The 20,967-nt window shown below is 37.7% G+C and overlaps 1 protein-coding gene across 1 annotated transcript in view; it reads left to right on the top strand.

Moving 5' to 3' along the window:
* LOC100618928 (calcium-activated chloride channel regulator 1-like) overlaps positions 1 to 11,855 on the top strand; it is a 61,565-nt gene extending 49,710 nt beyond the window's left edge. The window contains 3 exon segments of the mRNA XM_056815393.1: positions 1,952 to 2,116; positions 10,187 to 10,420; positions 11,237 to 11,855. Of these exon segments, the coding sequence (XP_056671371.1) occupies positions 1,952 to 2,116; positions 10,187 to 10,420; positions 11,237 to 11,634 (797 nt within the window). The 3' untranslated portion in view covers positions 11,635 to 11,855.
* The last annotated feature ends 9,112 nt before the right edge of the window (positions 11,856 to 20,967 follow it).

A 20,967-nucleotide genomic window follows, 5' to 3' on the forward strand; every position in this document is an offset into this window, starting at 1 on the left:
GTCATTGGCGAGTTTGATATACCTGCCATTTATGCCCTTATTTATCCCCCCAAAATACTTTTAAACAACTCATGGCCATGCCTGTATTCCATGAGGCTTCCATAATTTCTTTCTGTTAAGATGTCTCCAGGGAATCTATAGCATATTGAGTTGAATTAAATGAATGTCAGCCTCAGGCTTGAGACCCAGGAAAATTGTTTACTTGGAAACATAAATGACACCCTCGTTACCTAAAAAAGACAGATAAAAAATCTTATGATCTTAGGGGAAATGTGTAACCTATAAACAACCATTAAGGCTCTCTCTTAGAGCACAAGAGAGTCCTATTCCCCAAAGTAACTTGGTGTTAGATGAACCCCAATAACCGCAGAAGAATGTAATCAACTATCGAACCCATTTAAAAGGCATTTGTCAAAAAAAAAATTCAAAGTCATTCGACTGTAGGGAAACACTTTAGGGAAGGGACTCCTAAGGAGTCATTCCATGATCCTTGGCAGGAAGGATAATGCTCACACTGACCAAGCATCACCACCACCTGCCTCTGTCCCCAGTTCATCCACCTTCAACAAAGATGTCTTCTCTTCCCCCTGGAAAGATTGTGCACTATGGGGAGGGGACTCTATCGGCCCTTTGTATGATGTCCATTTAACAAAAACGTGTAGAATTTGAGAAGCATTTCTTAGGTTTTGACTCAAGTAAGGCACAATGCTAGGAGCTAGAAATATATCCACATAGTACAAAAATCCCAACCTTCAAGGAGCTTGAATTCCACCTGGCTGACTACAGCATATAAACAGATAAGTAAAATCACAGCAAATTCAAAATAATTTGGATGTGGGAGAAGAAAGGGAAGGAACTAGCAAGTAAGGATAATCTGCAAAAACCTTCTGTGTGGAGTTAAGCTCTGAAGGAAATTGTGGATTCCAAAGATCAGAAGAAGGGAAAAAAGCACATTTCCAAAATGGGGGCCCAGTGGGACACTTTTGCAAAGGAGTGAGAGATGCAACGCTATTTACAGGACATCGTTGGCCCATTAGTGCATCTGGAATGAGGATCAGATGAAAAGAAGTAATAGAAAGTAATGCTCTAAAGCTTGGTAAAAGGCAGGTTCTGGAAGGATTTTAAAGATAGAAGATTTTTAGCGACAATAGGAGGCAGTTAAAGACTTTTGCACAGTAAAGGGAAATGTTCAGAGCTGTATTTTAGGGTTATCAGTTTGGCAGATGTAGAGAAGATGGACCACAGAGAGTTTCTCTGGAAGCAGGGAGACCAATTAAGAGGCTATTATAATCACCCAAGTGCCTGAGTTGGGGGTAGAGGCTGCCTGAGCAGAGAGAAAGAAATTAATATAGGAGATGATAAGACATAGAATTCACAAGGCTTGGCAGAAGATTGGCTCCGGGGAATTGAGAGAGGAAAAAGAAATATGGGTTCCAGGCCTGTCCCTTACTCTAACTAGTTCTTTGACTGTGCAGAAGTCACATCATTAATCACAGTTTCAGTATTCTCACTGGTATAATGGGTATGCAATAGCTTTCCTCTGGGCTGTGCTGGTAAATGTCTGGGGATGGAGGGGGGGGTTGCATACAACATTTCTAAATACAACAAATCTAAATTTATCTTCCTGAAAACCTAACAATCAGCTATCTTTAATACAAGTTGCCTCTAGGGCACCAATCAATGTTGTAGGACTTACATTACAGTGTTATGGGGAGATTCCAATGAGGACATGTTTGTAATAAACATTGAAAACTTTGAAATACTTTAGAAATGTGTTTTTGTTTAGGACTGATGTGTGTGTGTGTGTGTGTGTGTGTGTGTGTGTGTGTGTGTGTGTGTGTGTGTGTGTACACACATATGAAGAGTCTATTTTCTTCCAATGTCCAACTGTATTTTTGAGAATTTTTTTTATCTTGGTGCTGCTTATTAACTCCTTTATTTCCAAACAAAGGTGCTGATGTTTTCAAGAATGATGGGGTCTACTCAAGATATTTCACAGCCTACAAGGAAAACGGTCGATACAGCTTAAAAGTGAGAGCCCTGGGAGGAACAAACACCCAAAGATCTAGACCCAAAGTGAACGGAGCCTTCTACATACCAGGCTGGGTAGAGAATGGTAAGAAACCTCCCAAAACAAAAATACAGTACTGTCTTGAGTTGAGGGGGGTATTAGAATTAATTAAGCCTTAGGGCTAATGGGGACCATTAGGAGTAATTGGGATCTTAGCAACTAAAGAGATGGTAAAGAATAGTGGGTAAGGTTTCTTTAAGGTCAGATCAATTCTTGGGACTTTCCCAACTGTGGACCAGCACAGCAGGGGGTCTTCCAGAGGGTTTTTTTTCCCCCTTAGGAGAAAGCTGGTGTTTCTGTTCCCTGTATAATATTTAATGGGAAAAGAAATGGAAGATTGGGAAAATGGGGGATAAATGGGAGGTTTATATGGGGTATGGAGGAGTTTAAGGGGAGAGAGGGTATATTACTTTGTGAGGCAAAGGAGGGAGATGCCCCCTGCTGAGAGGAAGCAGCAGGGGTCCGATAAGGTCTGTCAGTCCTGGAATGACTGAACTGAAGTTCAGCTCCCTCTATGACCAGAAAAGATAATTCACTTATCTGAATGCAAATTCAAATAATTATTATAATGTTTAATAACCAGTTGGGATTGGAGTTTTTTCTCAGCTTCAGAGTTGAGGCCAGGCCCAGAGGCTGGCGTAGGGATTCTCCCACTCCCGTCTACTCTATATCAGTCCTGCTTTGTCTAATTCAGAATCTTAGCAGTAGATAGAAAGCAAACAAGAAAAGTTCTAAATTTCAGAGGTGATTGGGCCTGAATCTTCGGGCTGAACCAAGAATAGTCGGCACATCACACCAGACTGGGCTGAATAAGCTCCTCTCTCCTCCAACACCAGGAAGCAAGTCCAACCCCCGGCAGGAAGGAAGTGCTAGTCACAAGACCCAACTGCATATCCCAGTTGCCCCTTCCCCCCACCAACTATTAGTCTAGTTTCCTTTCCATACCTGGAACAATGAAACCCAGTGTCAGGTGAAGGAGTAGAACAGATTAGAGTTTCTGGAATAAGTTTGTGGGAGAAACCAACAGAAAAGAGAAAGAGAGAGGCAGTGTTTCCTCTGTGTGGCGGCTGAGAGGGCCAAGCCATTTTGAGATCCACTTAGACCAGAAAGCCTAGCTAGGCCCAGAAGGACTGGCAGTTGGCAGAGAGAGTAAATAACCAAACTAATTTAAAGCTGAAAGAGATCTAAGGAGACATAAAAGACATATAAAAGAAAGAGAGAGGCAGTATTTTACCCTCTGTGTGACTGCAGAGTGGGCAGGGCCTTTGAGGCCTACCAAAGGGCCATAAGCCTGACTTGGCTGAGAAAGTAGTGGGAGTTGGAGGAGTGATCTGAAGGGATATAAGAAGGCAGTGAATAAGATACATACACACACACACACACACACACACACATACACACATATATGTGTGTGTGGATAATTTTTAGAATAGGTTATTCAGCATAGATTTGGGGGATTTCATTCAATGATAAGGAGTTGTAAGTTAGGCTCAGGGAAGCCTGGGCAAGAAGCAAGTGCTCATGAACTAGAGGGAAGTGGGTAAAAGCTTAGCCCCCTGTTAGACTTGGGGATCTTAATCCTCAACCTTCATTCCCTTTTCTTGCCTTTCCTCAAACCTTTTCCAATATTTATTAAATAGAGGTTATTTTTTTTAACATCAGTCTCCTGCTGTTATCCATTGTGCAGGCCCAAACAGTCACAGAGTTCTCCCCACTTAATATTTCTATATTAACATTCCTGGCTATTTATATTTGCAACATTCTTGACAATAGATTACAATTAACAATATAATTGAACTATGATACATTTTTTACCTCATGTTAAAAATTGTTCTTATCTGATGGAAGTTGTTGAAGGATTTGGGGCAGTTTAACCCAGAGGACATTTATCTGTTGTTATCAAGTATTTGAAGGAATCCATGGAAGAGAGATTAGACTCATTCTGTTTGACTCCAGAAGATCAAGTTGCAAAGAAGAAGACTGAAGCTTGATAGAAAGGAATACTTCCTAACATTTATAGTGTTCCCGTAGTGAAATGATCTGCCTCAGGAAGGAGAGTTTCCCTTCAAGAATGAGTTTCCCTTCAATAGGTTCCCCATCACTGGAGAGCTTCAAGTTGAATCTGAATGAATACTCAGGTTTATTGGATAGGAGGGTTTTTTTCCATATAACATGGATTAGATGGCCACTCTGATCCCTTGCAACTCTGAAATTCTGCAATTTAGAGGATGCGTACCAAGTGCATCTTACTTTAAGTACAATATATCTGTCCTACTTCCAAAATTCAATAGACCAGAAAAACAGAAGGCAGAAGTCCAAATGTATATATAACTTGTAGGAGAATCAGGGTTTTAAGCCACAGATATTCCAATACTACCCACAGCCACAAATATTTGGGTATGTATGTATGTATTGGTTCTATATTTATTATTATTTCTAGAATAGTTATTATTTCTAGAATTGTTGTTGTTCCAAAAGTTTCCATTATTTCTGAACACCTGATTCCAGATTCTACAGTTTAATATTAAGTGACCACTTTTTCTGCATAAATGACACATTGGTATCTGATTTGTAAATTCTCACAAAGGGGTCATGGCCACCCCATAATTTGCATTTCCTTTTTCATTTCCCCCCTTAATACTTTTATTTCTTTTCTTAATGCCTCCACCAAGTCACTGTCATCTTCATCTCTCTTTTCATGGCCATTATATACATATACTGCCACTTTCCTTAATTCCTCAAGGTTCATACTAGTCCAATTTGGACAGCTGAGTTTAAAATAAATAATTCTTGACCACCCTGCAATAGTTTTTCACAAACTGTATTTTTATCTGTCTGACATCCCTTTCTCTGGTCACATCCAGGTCTATATATCTACCTCCCAGCTCAATAAGTCTGTCCATGAACTGGGAAGGATTTTCACCAATCTTTTGTCTGAGATCTTTAAAGTTTGTCTAGGAACTAGGTCTGTCAGAATATGCTCTCATGGCTCTTAGGAATGGCTCCCTAGCCTGACACAGTCTCATATAATGATTTTCATTATTCAAATTCCATTGTGGGTCTTGCTGGGGCCAATGAATTACTCCCCTTTCTTGATCCTGATTAGCAAGAGAAATTACCTTATTTTTCTCCCTTTCCATTAAAAATGCCTGTAATAAATTTCCAAAGTCAATCCAAGTGGGGTCATATGTTTAACAAATATTCTCTAGGTTTCTGATAACCACTATAGGCTCATCCTCAAAATGAGGGAATATACTGCTTAAATTTCTCAATGTCTTGAGGGGTGACTAGTGTTTGATGTCTTCTTAATGATTAAAGGTGGATACTTTTCTTAAGGGGAATATGTATGTCTCTAGATTATTTCTTGTTTCTTTCTCTTTTCTTTTTTGTTTGAGTTGCCATGGAGTAGGTGAAAGGAAGAGGAGGAGGAGGAGGAGGAGGAAGAGAAGGAGGAGGAAGAGGAGGAGGAGGAGGAGGAGGAACAGAGAGATGGATTGCGTAAAATGAGAAGTAGTTTTGGTAGTTTTGGTAGGTTGAGAGATAATTTGGGCTAGTTGAGAGATGTAATTTTCAAGGAATTCTATCCAAGTCTCCATTAGGCTATCTTTCCATTGTTTTTTCTTATTGGAGAGAAATAGGTAAACTATTTAGCAAATTTGATAAATTTGCAAGGATCCTATCAGAACAAATAATCTCAGAAATGGTAATAACTGGAGATAATCTAAAATTGTGAGCTGTAACAGCTTGGTAAAGCTCTCTGGGAGCAGGAATTGTTTGAGATAGGCTGGAAACTGCTCCTTCACAACATGTACCATGATCTCCAGCACCATACTGAACTGCCTATATATTCTTTTTTTTTTTTAAACCCTTACCTTCCGTCTTGGAGTCAATACTGTATATTGGCTCCAAAGCAGAAGAGTGGTAAAGGCTAGGCCATGGGGGTCAAGTGACTTGCCCAGGGTCACACAACTGGGAAGTGTCTGAGACCAGATTTGAACCTAGGACTTTCTATCTCTAGGCATAGCTCTCAATCCCCTGAGCTACCCAGCTGCCCCCCTGACTATATATTCTTAAAAATTCTAGCTCACTCCAGTAATTTAATAACTTGTGAGAAAAAAAATAATCATAACAGAAGATTAAAAGATTAATAAACTCTTACCTGGCTCACCAAGAAATATAGGGATTAAAATTAGGAGTTTGACAAAGATAGGACAGTTGTTCAATAAAATTTTGTTTTAATTGAGAAAAAATAGTAAAGATGGAAAGATAGGAAAGAGAGAGAAAGGGATTGAACTACCTTCCCTAGTATTACCTAAAAACTACACAAATCTTCTTATATCAACCTTGAAATAAGAGAGTCATATCACTTATAAAGGTGGTAACTTCGAAATTCAAGTGCCTCTGTCTGGGTTAGGCTGACAGGCCAGAATGGAGGGTTTCAGACCTGAATCTCAATAATGCAATCTGACTGATTTGTTATATAACAAAAAAAGATATAATTTAAAATATGAAACAAGGAAAGGTAAAGGGAAGGAGGGCCAAGGAAATGCCCTAGTTTTAATTTAATTTAATTTAATTTCTCTTAATTTAAATTCTCTAGTTCTCCTCCCTCCATGCTAAAAGATTCTCATGAATTTTGCTTCTCTTTCTGGAGGCTAACTCGCAACCTACCCTGTCTGTCCATCCCCCAAATCCCTAAATCTAGCTCTCCTGATGATGGTCTCTCCTAAAAACAGTTTTGGTAAGGTAATAAAATTCAAGTTGCTTGATAAGGAGGTGACCAATGGTAGAGTCACCCAAGGCCTATATCTAAGAGTCTGTAGGTTTACTTGATCCCAGACAGGTATAGTCTTTCTTCAGGTTGGCTTTTCTCACAGGAACACAGATATGTTTTTAACTGAAGTTTAGGAACACAAGAGATAGAGGTAGATGGAAATCTTGTTGAAATCTCTATTCGGAGAATGGAAAGTTGGTCAGAGGGCCTCAACTGTAAAGTCAAATGACTTCACTCACAAAGTCAGTTATTTCCCTCATAAGAAGTGATCCCTCCAAGTTCCAGAAAAAAACAGGAACTAAAACTCCCAGACTCAGGCTTCAGATCCTCTTTAAATGTCTTTCTGATATCTTTTATAACCTTTCCATAAAGTTCTGTCTGTGATCCAACTTGATTTGCAACTTCTATCTTTTTCAAACTTACTCTTTTATTTTTCTATTTTAATAATCTATATACTGCCAGGATTTGGGTCCAACCCTTATCATTACTTCAGGAGTCCTCAGCTAGGTGTGGCAACGAAGGAGTAAATGAATGATGGAAGGCAGGTGGGAGTGTCAGCCTGGAACAGGCTTTGCACAGAACTGCTTCCCCAGGCCCAGAGTTTGTTTTATTTTTATGCCCCAATGAATACATATTTTCTTGGCATACAGCTACATTAATCAGCATACATGTTCAAAGCATATAATTTCATAAGTGTTACATTAACTTTTAACAAATTGTTTAATTAGCATTCTGTGATCATTCTATATACTTACATTGTTACTATTGATTCTGTAATAATTAAAATTTTGGTGAAGCCAGGGAAAGGGAAACAATTATGAATATGCCCAAGTCAACTGGGTTTTATAGAGAATTTAATTAATTATACAATGATTAATCAAAGAAAGAGAGAGAGAGTAAGAAAGGAATAAGTATGAAGGGCCTTAAGCCAATATGGCTTAGACCTGAGTCTTAAGAGAGAAATCAGTCAGTTTTTTATTACTCACCACAAAATCTGTCTAAGCAAGCATTCTAATGACACCAGGCCAGAGTCCTTCCTCAAGAGCCTCCAGAGGGACAGAGGCCCCTCAGAGGAGCTCCTCAAAGAGCTCTCCTTCAGAATGAGATTTCCTCCAAGAGCACTTCTCCTCAAGCATCAGTCCTCAAGGGAATGAGTCCCTCAGAATGAGCTCCCTCAGAATGAGATCTCTCAGAATGAGTCCAGCTCTTCTCTGAGCTCTTTTTTAAGGACAAATTCTCTTATGTCACCTCCCCTAAGTCCTTACATCTACCAATCACAGTAGACGTTTTTCTAAAAGAAAGCCCATTTTGAATTCACAGCTGAGTAGATTAATCTCTTTAGTAAGTCAGAAAAAATGCTGCTGTGTCTACTAATTTCATTAAGAAAAACCTTTGAATAAGTTTTCACCCTTTTAGGTTTAAGTAAGTTTACAAGTTGCCCCACCTTTATAGGTACCTAGTATCCCATTGTATCAATTCTAAAAACAGGCATGACTCAAGAACTTCCTGTCCTTTCCATAAGCATGGGTCAAAGTACTTTCATTGTTTAGCAAAGAGTTTTCTTCCCTAAAGCAGTCTTAAGTAGGGGTGGAGTAGGGATACTCCCAAGGCAAGGAGTTTTCACATTCAAGTAGAATTCTCACTATCTGGTAGGGAATTATTTCAAGTAGGGAATTGGAGGATTCCTCAATGTGGAGTAAAATTTTTTAACATTCATAAGTCTGTGAAATTTTAAGGTTTACAATTCTGACAACCCACACAAAGCTTTTACAAAGGAAAATTTATTTCATCACAGGTGGTGTAGCTAGAAGTCAGTTTTTTCATTAACTTACGTGGTGCTTTGAACTTGTAGAAAATCAAAGAAAATCATTTGTTACTTTTAATAATAGATAGTCAATCAGAAGTTCTAGACGACAATCAACAAACACTGTGGCCAAGTTGAGGAATCAAAGACGTAACAGAAACACAATTCACTTTTAATATTAAACTAATCATTTTTCAGTGTGTCATGGGGAGTTTCCAAGATGGATTTTAGTTGGTAAATCAAGTCACTGAGGCATGATGTACTAGCCTCTCCCTAGGGTGATTGATTTACTGGTTTAGGAGAATTTGTCCTGTGCATAGGAATGAGGAATTTCTGAGCACAGCTTTGTTAGAACTTATATGCATAAGCAGAAGTTAACCCATGACATAGTCTTTTAGGTTTGGTTTTGTAAGTATGATCTTTTGGTGGTATTCTGGGGGGATAATAGGGAGCATTAGTATTAATCCTTCACTTATTTTGCTCTCATATTATTTTTCCTGAAGCTAGGGAGAGAACAATGATCATAGCAATTCCAATAGTAAGGGATGTTAGTGAGAGAAGTCGCACAGAGGGGGATTAAGTGGATGTCCCCATCCTTCAAAGGAATCACTTTGAGATCTCCTGGTTTCCAAGAGTGACCATGTCAAAACATCATGTCTTGATGGCCCCCAACATCTCCCCCTTTTTTGTTTCTTAGTTGAAGTGATTTCAGTTCAATTTGAAGTTGGCAAATGGTAGAACCTAGTAATCTGATAATGTCTGGAAAAAAAGAATTAGAAAAAATAAGACAAGAGCAAATCCACAAGCAATAAGGATATGAGTTAAATCATTATTGGAAATAAAGGAAGAGACATCATAAAAGGAATTTGCAATGGAGGAATCCTAATAAAGGGAAGAGCCTGAATGACTAATATCCATAATTTGTTTACATGATGTTTTTAGATCAACAGAGTGTAGGGTTGATTATGTCACAGAGTAGAGTAATATGGTAGAGAAACAAGATGTGTAGAGACAATAGAAGGATTGTGTGGAGGAAATGAGTCCTCCTAAGAAGAAAGGACATCTATGTGTAGAAGAAGCATGTCCCTCTGGATATCAGCATTCTGGGTCAACATACAACTTGTCCCATACTACGAATGGCTTTGCTCATGAGAATAGTTACTTTGTAGGTGGGAAGATGAGAGAAGGCCAAGATAAAAATAATAATAACAGCTAATATTTATTTAATGCTTTCTGTGTACTAGCAGCTTTACAAATATTAGTTCATTGTATTTCTCACAACCCTGGGAAATTAGTGCTATTATTATCCCATTTTACAGTTGAAGAAGCTGAGGCAGATAGAGATTTAGTGATTTGCCCAGGGTCACACAGCTAGTATCTGAGGTAACATTAGAGCCCAGGTGGGCCCAACTAACATCTCACTTCTCTGAGCTAGCTAGGCTAGGTTCTGGGATAACAAATAACAGAAATTCATAGCAATTGTATGGAACCAACCATCAAGGACAAGATTATTGGTATGTTTCTTCCTTCTATGCAGGTGAAATCAAAATGAATCCACCAAAACCTGAAATTAGTGAAGATGAGAATCAAGCAAATATGCAAAGTTTCAGTAGAACATCCTCAGGAGGTTCGTTTATCGTATCAAATATTCCTACTACTGTGCCTGATGTATTCCCACCAAATTGAATCATTGACCTAGAGGCTAATGTTGAAGACGATCACATTAATCTGACCTGGACAGCCCCTGGGGATGACTTTGATACAGGACGAGGTAAGTGCCCCATTCGGTTTTGATTCTGAGCCAAGGGGACCCACTGGCAACACAGAAAAGGAGAAAACCCACAAAATGATGGATAGGCTACAAAGATCAAAATAACAGATCCTAAAAACAGTGATTTGAAAGCCAATTCATTGGCTAAAATTGAAAACATATAGTTTGAGAAAAAGTCATTCTAGAACTGTGAAAGAGAAAAGGTCAAAGTTCTGGAAAATCAAAGTTTAACTTGAAAAGCCTCTAAGGAAATTATTCAGAGATATATCTCTTAGCATGTCATAGCAGCTGTGTGGGAAAGGTCTGAGAGGGGATACAGATGACCATGATTGGAGAATTACAGACTCCACTAGGCCTGTCCCTTTTCCTAGGTCAAAGCTTTAAAGATAAACAGTAATGGGGGCTTTTGGGATAACTCTAACAACTACTGAGGTAGGTATCCCAGCCCAATTCAGTTCTGTTAGGTCCTAGCAGAGACTTCTAAAACATTAAACACTGCCTCTACACACGGGGAGATATTTTTCCTCTGATCAGTCAAATGGACCAAAGGCTAGATCCAGTTCTACTTAAAGGGACCTTAAGATCAAATTCCCTGGCCAATGAAGAGTTTTCAGTCAGTGTTTACTACTAATCTATATGGTAGATTCAAGTTCCCCTTAGGTACCTCTAAGATTAAGCTTCCCTAGAAAGAATTAATTCTTGCTCAGTTTGACAACATGGCTCATGTCTGGTCTCTGTTTGACAAACTTCCCAGTGAATACCCTGTGTGCCCCGTATGGTCCATGGTCCTGAACCAACAATCTCTTCTCTTTTTAGCTGAAGAGTATATTATAAAAATGAGTAAAGATATCCTTACCCTAAGAGAAAACTTTGATGCTGCTCTTCAAGTGAATACTACTGACCTCATTCCAAATGATGCCAACTCCAAGGAAGACTTCATGTTCAAACCAGATTTCCTAATAGAAAATGGCACTACCATCTTTCTTGCTATTAAGGCAGTTGACAAAGCCAACTTGATGTCTCCTATATCAAACATTGCTCAAGCATCTCTGATCATTCCTTCTGCAGAAGATCCTTTCAGTCCTTCTCCAGAAGATCCTTTCAGTCCTTCTGGTACTAGCATTTCAACAATAGTGTTATCTGTGGTTGGCACAGTTGCAGCTGTTGCTATCATTGTAAGTGTCACAGTGTGTGTTATGAAGAAAAAAAGATAACAAGACTGAAAATGATGGAATTATAACAAAATAAAAGAATTCTCTGAATTTTGTACACTAATTATACATTTGGACAAAACATTCTTAAAGAAAATTATGTTTAATATAAGATGAATAAATCAATTAAAAACAAACATTTGGAAAATGTATTTAAAGTAAAAATATAAAAGCATTATCAGTCCTTTAATTCATTAGTAAACATTTATTTGCCAGCAAATAAAGGTAATGTTTCATATATATGCCTGACTATTTTTGTTACATTCTTAAGAATGTAGGGACTGAGAAATAAGATGGTAACTAATCTGAAGCAAGAACTTTTTTAAATGGTTGCTCTCTTTGTTCTATTCACAAGGACAGTTATGAAGAAAATGAGCCTAAACCTAAAGTCCAGAGGACCTGAGTTCAAATGTGACCTCAGATACTTTCTGGCTGTGTGAATTAGGCAACTCACTTAACCTCATTTGCCCTTTAGTCTTAAGAGGTTTTACTAAACCAGAAAGGAAGGGTTCAAAAAAGGAAAGTGGGATTTGAAACTTAAAGGGAATATTTCAGTCAAGGAAACCATTAATGGAATAGCAGTAAGAGGAAGAATTGCTAACCCTCCCCCCCACACACACACACAAATTCACCAGTTATTGAATCTGTTATATCCCCAAATATACTGAAGTACTAAGATCCCTGGGAATCTTTTCACTTTTTGCCAGCAAGTCAGACACACAAAATAACTAAATAGAAAGAAAAAGTCATTTTAGTGGTAGTTGTCAGAATAAAGCAACAGAATCAAGAGGCAGCATGGAGTAAAATTTATAAAAGGTAAATTGATATACATACTCTGAGTAAAATCAATGTATTAAATAGTCCTGAATATAACTGTGGATTATTTTTTTTGCTATATACATTTTTAAAATTCATGATTTTTTTGGTTATATATAGAAACATATTAAACAATTGTTTTCTGACATTTTAGGATTCAAAATTTCTCTCTCCCTCTCTTTGCCACACTCCATGAGGCAGTAAGTATTCTGATATAGATTATACCAGTACTTTCATGCAATACATATTTCTGTATTGCTCTTGTCATGATAGAAGACATTCATCACACATACAATAAAAATCTCATGAAGGAAATAAAGTAGAAAATGGTGTGCTTTGATTTATTCAAATTCCAACCGTTCCTCCTTTGACTTTGGAAAGCATTTTCATCATGAGTACTATGAAGGGTTAAATGGGGTCGGGGGCAGGAGTTTGGTCAAAAGCCAGTGCACTATTTATTAAATGCAAAACACTTAATTTATTATTAGGAAATACAGATAGGAAATAGAAAGGAGGGAAATGAAAGCAATCTTAGAATAGATTATAACTATACACAAGATCCCAATCCTAATTAAATTTTTCTAGAAAATCCTACTTCTATCAGCTTCAGAGTGCAGTATCTTCTGCTAGGCCAAAGCCCTAGCTTATATTCACTACTCTCTCTATCTTATAATATGACCACTATCTTATCTACCCAAGTTAATTGATAATCAATAAGGCTATTAAGGCCTTAATTTGGTTCTCTGTCTCCAACCAGAGAGATTGCCAGCAGCAAACATCTCCCCAGGATACCCAGAGGCAAAAACCCTATCCAATGGTCTGCAACTTACAAAACACACTCAACCACACCCTTCTAACTGTTACCAACTCCCTAGAGGGCACCAACTGACAACCTGCACAGTGTAGGGGGCTCTTACTGAAAAATATTATTGCTCCTTTTCCTCTTAAATATAAAAAGGATAAAATAATAAAAACTCTCTTAACAGTACTTATGGTTATCTTGGAAACTTGTTTTGCTGATAATAGTTTAATCTTTCACAGTTGGCCATCATATATTTGTTACTGAATAAATTCTTCTCCTGCTTTTGTTCACTTCACTTTCTATCAGTTTATATAAGTCTTTACAGATTTTTCTGAATTTATCCTGTTCATCACTTCTAATGGTGCAATAATATTCCATTACAACCATATACAACTTGCTGTTCCATTCCCCAAGTGATGGACAATCTTTCAGTTTCTAATTCTTTTCCACAACAAAAAGAGCTGCTAAAAATATTTTGATACATACAGGGCCTTTCCCGTGATCTCTGATCTCTTTGAGATACAGATCCAGTAGTGGTATTTCTAGGTCAAAGAGTATACTTTGAGCCTACTTTCATATAACTCTCTAGGATGGTTGTATCAGTCCACAGTACCACCAGCAGTGTATAAGTGTCCCAATTTTCCCACATCTCCTCCAATATTTATTGTTTTCCTTTTTAGTCATGTTAGCCAATTTGGTGAATATGAAGTGATATCTCAGAGTTGTTTTAATTTGCATTTCCCTAATCAAAAGTAATTTGGAGCTTTTTTAGATGAGTGTAGATAGTTGTAATTTCTTCTCTGATAACAGCTAGTTCATATCCTTTCACAACTTTTCAGTTTAGGAATGTTTTTATAAATTTGACTCAGCTCTTTATCTATTTGAGAAATGAGGCTTTTGCCAGACATACTTTCTATAAAACTTTTTTTAAAAAATTCATTGTTACCCATCTAATCTTGTTGCATTGACTTAGTTTGTACAAATACTTTTTTTATTTAATAGAAACTATTGGGACAAATTATGTATTTGGGATTTAGTAAGATTAAGACTGAGTGAAGGTGACTATCAGTTCAGTTTTCAAGCCCACTTTAGAATCTTGGGCCAGAGTTCCTGTGTGAAGATTGGATTTAGTTATCTCCTGATTGTAACAATGAAGATACTTAGTTCTTCCTTTATAGTGAAGCTAGAATTGTAATCCACAATCTATTATTAGATTTTAATCTACAAAAAGGTGATAACTCAGTATTTTAACTACATCTACCCATTTTAACCACAAAAATGTGTTAAGTAACTATAAAAGGTGAACTTACCAAAAAAGATTTTAAGTAACCCAAAAAGATATTATCTAACCAAAGAAGGTAAGAACTAAAGAGTGGGAAGTCCTGGAGAAAAGCATCTGCTGTGACTAGTAGATGTGAAATTTAGGGGAGGTGACACAAGAGAAAAAGATTCTTTAAAAAGAGTGTGAAAGACCAGAAGAAGATTAGATTTGGGAGGTATATTCAATTCGAGTTTCGAGTTAGAGAAGGATCTTTGACTCAGAGTTGGGCACGGAGGAGAGACTGAAAGACAGAATCCAGACTTCTTTCCATTTAGACTGTCACCATTGGTGAGTGAAAGGCTGACATAGTGACCCTGCTTTTCTCTTCCCCTGGCTGGGGCTTAGAAATTCTAACTGATATCAGAAGAAGCCAGAGTTTTCTCTTTCTTTCTCATTCCTTAATATCATCCTTCTATTGTAAATATTGTAAATAAATTACCATAAATTCCATTTACTTCAGTAATTCATTTTGGGATTTAGAAATTAAATCCCTGGTGTCCATCTCATAATATATTTCGGTCTCAACCACAAATAAATTTAACACTGTAAGGAATTCTGAGGGAATTCCTTGGAAAAGGGAATACCAGAAAGGCAGTTTGGAGAAGAGAGACAATGACAGTTTGGGAATATCAGGAGTGAGAAGACCAGAAGAAAGAAAAAACACCTGTTCTTTTATCTCTGGGTGACTGCAGAGTTGAGTAAGCCTGAAGCCTGACTAGGCGACTAGGCCAGAGACTGCCCAGGCACAAAACCTACTGAGGTCAGAGAAGTAACAGTTGGAAGAGTGAGCTGACAGAATCAAAGGAGACAGTAACTTTAATACTTATATAAAGATATTCATAAATTAGCATAGATTTATTTAGTATAGTTTTGGGGTTTTTTTCCAGGTAGATTTAAGGAGCTCAGAGCAGGTCAGGGATAACCCTAGATATGAAACAAGTCCTCCAGGACTAGTGGGAGTGAGATAAGTTAGTTTTTGTAATTAAATGGATAATCTTTTGGTTACTCTGGTTGTGGTAACTGGGTACTCTGGAAAACTAGAGAGCTACTAAGGGAACCTTCAGGGATGCCTATTTGTTATGGAGATAGAAGTACTGCAGAGGTTAGTAGAGATAGATGCTGCTAGAGGGGTTACTCTGGGCTGTCTATTGATCCCTAAGGGCTAGTAAATCAAGATATCTCCTACCCTACTCCTCCCTTCACCTCCCAATTCCACCCACGCCTCCCTTTCCCCTCCCCTAATCTTAGTCAGCCACTTCCTAAGTAACTCATGAGAACTATGGGATGTCAGAGAAATAGTCTTCACTCTTCCTTTCTCAAATAAGGGGGTTTATTGGGAACAAACAGGATGGGGATTGAGGTGAAAGGGATAAGGGCATCCCTAATGTATAAGGAGAATTAGGAGGGTTTGGGAAATGTCAGTTTTGTCACAGCTGTGACAAGGAGACAGAAAGAGAGATGGAGGACAATGGTTAAATCTTCTTTCTTCTTCAGTCAGACAATCTCTGCTTCAGTAATTCAAGTCCAGACTCTGTAAAACCTCAAAGGTCTCTCTGCCCAAGTCAAGAACCCAGAGAAGAAGTTTCTCCTTTGATCAGTAACCCCAGGAGCCAAAGACTCCTCAGTTCCTCTCCCCTGGCCAGCTTCTTCTGGGAACATTCCATTTGGAGTCTTCACCTTGATTTTGCAGATCAGGTCCCCAGCTTTGTCTCTTGCATACTTGGCTTGTCCGGCAAAACCTCTCTTTCTTAATGCCTCTTCCACAATTCCCCCTTTTATTCTCAAAAAAATGCAACTTGCATTTTTCAATGATATTTACCTTTATAATAATTCTATCTATCTATTCTCAACCCTGCACCATTTGAAATACTCTCTTACCCTCCCAAAATAACAAAATCCTAACTTATCTTAACTATTCTATCTACCTAGACGCTAAACTAAGAGTGGGTTAGGAAAATGATTAGGTAAGGGATTTACATGAATATAGTTTTACATCACAACAAATCAATTAACAATTTTTCAAATCAATCCAACAATTTCACTAACATGCAGAATATATAATTGTTCTATTTCCTAATGTCTATAAATTTAACCAAAAAAATTACCTACCACTAACAAATACTAATTTATACTAACAATGCAATCTACTTCTATACTTCAGTCTCTACTTTCCTAGGACTTGAACAAATACTCTAGACTGTCACTAATGTTAGTCATTAGAATATATTAATAAAATATTCCATAAAGTTAGCTTGTTAGAAAATTAGTAATTACACATGTACAGAGGATCTATATTTATTGCAGATTTATATATGTACATCATTCTAAATTTCTGTTCAAACTCATGCAGAAAAGAAATATCTCTAGCTGTTTGAATTTCCCACAGAAATTTTTAATCAGTGTGTCTCTTTGTTATGTAACTATGCATGTCGTATACTTGCCCAATCCATGAGAAGTCTTAATACAGTGTAATTCTATGTAGGGTGTGCATGCATACATGTGATGTAACATGTATGACGCACTCTTACATATCCTCACGATCAAAAGATTCAAAATTTCAAAGTTCCAAAGTCCTTCCATGTCCATTCATGTTGCTTGTAGAAACTCTTCCTTCCTTTCTGGTCCTTCATCTGGTCAGCATGCCAGTCCTCGCCTTCCAGTCTTGATTGAAGATGTGTTCTTCAAATCAGGATCCACTGGAATAATCAATCAGGAACCAGGAATACACGAACATGTTTGCAAGTGAGATTTTTACATGTGTCTGCAAGTAAGAGTGAAAAGTACATTTGCATGGAAGTAAGTTGAAATCTTCGTGAATGTATGTCAGAATTTATCAATCTTTCTTCATATCTGCAAGTAAGGATTACATATGCTCTCTTCATGTATGGGGGTAAAAATTGCATATGTATATCTTCATACCTGCAAGTAAGCTAAACAGGTGTTTTTCATGAATGGATATGAGCAGTATGCATAGGTTCTCAAGATTTTGTTAAGAATAGTGACTTCAATTTGTTTGTTCAAGTTTGCTAATTCTTGTTGTTTCACCTTTCACTAGAACATTTATTGAATGTTCACTGTAATCATTTTTTGAAGATAGAATATAGAAAAATTATGTATTCATTTATAAAAACATTTTTCCTTTCTGTAACTATGGTTGGCCAGCAGAGACTTAGTATATAATATTATATAGATGCTTTGTGGCTGCTACTCTTTCAAATGCAAGTTTTCCTTTGTTTTACTGGCTATATTTCTTCAGGGGTGCTATCCTTTTATAATTGCAACATGTGCAGTGCTCTCTTATTTGTATTCTGGTGGCTTTCCTTTGTTTTCATTAGGCTTTCATTCACAAAACTGTCTTTGATTTCTTCTTGGGTTATACATGTTACACCTCATGACTAGGACTTCCATTTTTCATATGCCATCTGTATGTATCTTTACTACTGACATGATCACATTGTTGTATCTAGAGAGGTCACTGAAACTCTGAAGTAATATCTTCATGGCATACCCTCTCTCTCTGACTTCCCCCAGTAGAGACTGTTTTAGGATGAAGGTTGAGAGATATGGATAACCTTTTCAGTTCTCATCTATAATTTGCTATTAAAATCTTTGATAACAGATTCAACCAATGTTAATCCATGCTTCTCTAGCAATCAAGATGTTTGTATCTGCCCTACTTATGATGTTTAAGTTTCATGCTACAAGTTTAGGAGTGTTCAAGATATTGAATTACTTGTTCTTCTTTTACGGGAATAACTTATTTTCTATGCTACCCCAAGACTAGTCTTCTTTCTCATAAGGTTTTGTGTAGTATGCTACCCTATGGAACTCCAACTAGACTGTCTGGAAGTAAAGAACATCTTGCAGCCTCCACCATTGCCACCTTTTCCACATAGTCTGGATTGGCAGCATGCCCTTCTCAAAGGAGAGGGAGAGAGGGAGGGAGGATATCCAGAAGAGGGAAGGAGCTCCAGGAAAACAGCTGGGACCAGAGAATCTCTCTCCCCAACCATGGCTCCAGTGGTAGAAATTATTCTGAGGCTGCAGTATAAGTAGTATAAATGACTGTTCTGATGTTGATGATGTGATGGGCTGCCTTCCTCTCTTTGTTGAGAATGATTTCTGCAGAGCAGAAGCCCTTTGCACTCCCATAATTTAATCTAGATCCTGGGCTCTGGGAAATTCACTCTTCCCACAGCAAGGATGGACTGTCTCCCTTAGTGGCCTCTATGTGCCTCTCTCCCTTCAGAAATGGACTGACTGGGGAGGCTCCTGGAGGTGACAAACACTTGTGAGGATAGGCCCCAGAAATGGATAATTGGGTTCTGTCTCAAACTACAGCCCTTCTCTTTTGTAGGAAGAGCCTAATATCTGTCCAGGTAGCAGAGGAGTGATTTGGGATTCAAAGTTTGGTCTGTGGGGTCAAAGTCCAATGTCGTTCCTCACCAATCTTGGATGAACCTGTCTGATTCACTAGAATCCCTCCTCTTCCTTCTAACATATTCATGAAACCCACACTTCTTTTTACTCTATTTCATTTCAATTCAGTTAGTAACAATAAATTTATTAAGTGCCCACTATGTGCCAGGCCAAGTTCTGGGGACACAAAGAAGGGTAAAAGACAGCTCCTGTTCTCCAGGAGCTCGTAGTATAATGACAACATGCAAGTGACAATGTACAAGAAAACCATAAGGAAATGCAGATGATTTTTGTGGGTTTATTTTATATCCTGCACCTTTGCAAAAGTTATTTTTCAAGTCTTTTAGTTGATTCTCTAGGATGCTCTAAGTATTCCATCATGTCATCTGCAAAGAGTGATTGTTTAGTTTCCTTATGCCTACTTTAATTCCTTCAATTTCTTTTTCTTCTCTTATTGCTTGTGAATCTTGAAATTTCTCAGACTTGTGAATGTTAAAAAAATTCCCCATTGGGGAATTCTCCATTGGGACAATTCCCTATTGGGACTATTCCCCATTTTAAACAGTGAAGCTACTTAGATCTAAAATGTGAGAACTCTACTTAGATCAGAAATGTGAAGACCTCTACTACACCCTTACGTAAGCCTACTTTAGGGGAGAAAACTCCTTGCTGAACAATGAAAAATACTTAAACCCATACTTAAGCCATGCCTATTTTTAGAATTAATACAAAGGTGTGCTAAGTACCTATAAAGGCCAGGCAACTTGTGAACTTACAAGGAGCAAAGAGGAAAAAACTTACTCAGAGATTCTAGCCTACTCAGGTGTGGATTACTAAAAGGATTAGTCTACTCAGGTGTGAATTCAGAATGGGCTGTCCTTTGGAAAACATCTACTGTGATTGGTAGATGGAAGAACTTAGGGGAGGTGACATAGGAGAAAACCCCCTATATAAGAAAAGGACAGGCTGTTAGAAGACAGAGTCTCTTGAGAAACAATCTGTAAGGAGGCTGTTAGAAGGAGAGTGCTCTAAGGAGGAGGCTCTGAAGAAAAAGTCTCTAAGGAGTCTCTTGGGAGAAGCTCTTGAGGACAGTTAGAAGAATCTCTCTCTGGAGAAGGATGGCTGGCTGAACTGGTGTCTATATCCTTGCTTAGACAGATCTTGTGGTGAGTGATAAAAGACTAACTGATCTCTCTCTTAAGACTCAGGTTTAGGTCAGGTTGGCTTAAGGCCCTTCATACTTATTCCTTTCTTACTCTTTCTCTCTTTCTTTAATTCGTCATTGTATTATTAATTAAATTCTCTATAAAACCCAGTTGACTTGGGTATATTCATAATTGGGAATATTTCCCTGGTGACCATTTTATATTTGATTTAAAACAAGACACTGTAGTGAAAACATATTTTCTGCGGTAACAAATTTACTCACCCACTCTTATATCTACTACAATTTAAGTCTTCCACTATTTTAATCACAACATGCTCAAGCTAGAATTTGTAGTACTATATTAAATAATATTGGTGGTAATGGGTATCCTTGCTTCACTACTGCTCTCATCAGGAAACCTTCTAATTTGTCTTCATTGCATATGATCCTTGCTGATGGCTACAGATAGATACCACTTATCGTTTTAAGAAATCATCTATTCATTGCTATGCTTCATAGTGTTTTAATAGGAATAAATGTTGTATTTTGTAGAAGGCTTTATCTGACTCTGTTAAAATAACCATGTGATTTCTGTTAGTTTGGTTAATGATGGAGTCAATTATACTAAATGTTTTCTGAATGTAAACCCAACCCTGCATGCCTGGTATGAATCCCATTTGGTCATAGTGAATGATGCTTATGATATATTGCTATAGTCTTCTTGCTAGTATTTTATTTTTAATTTTTGCATCTATGTTTGTTAAGCAAATTAGACTATCATTTTCTTTCTCTGTTTTTGGTCTTCCTTGCTTAGGTATCAGCACCATATTT

Source organism: Monodelphis domestica, chromosome 2 (genome assembly GCF_027887165.1).
Source record: "Monodelphis domestica isolate mMonDom1 chromosome 2, mMonDom1.pri, whole genome shotgun sequence".
In the NCBI taxonomy this organism is placed as follows: Eukaryota; Metazoa; Chordata; class Mammalia; order Didelphimorphia; family Didelphidae; genus Monodelphis; species Monodelphis domestica.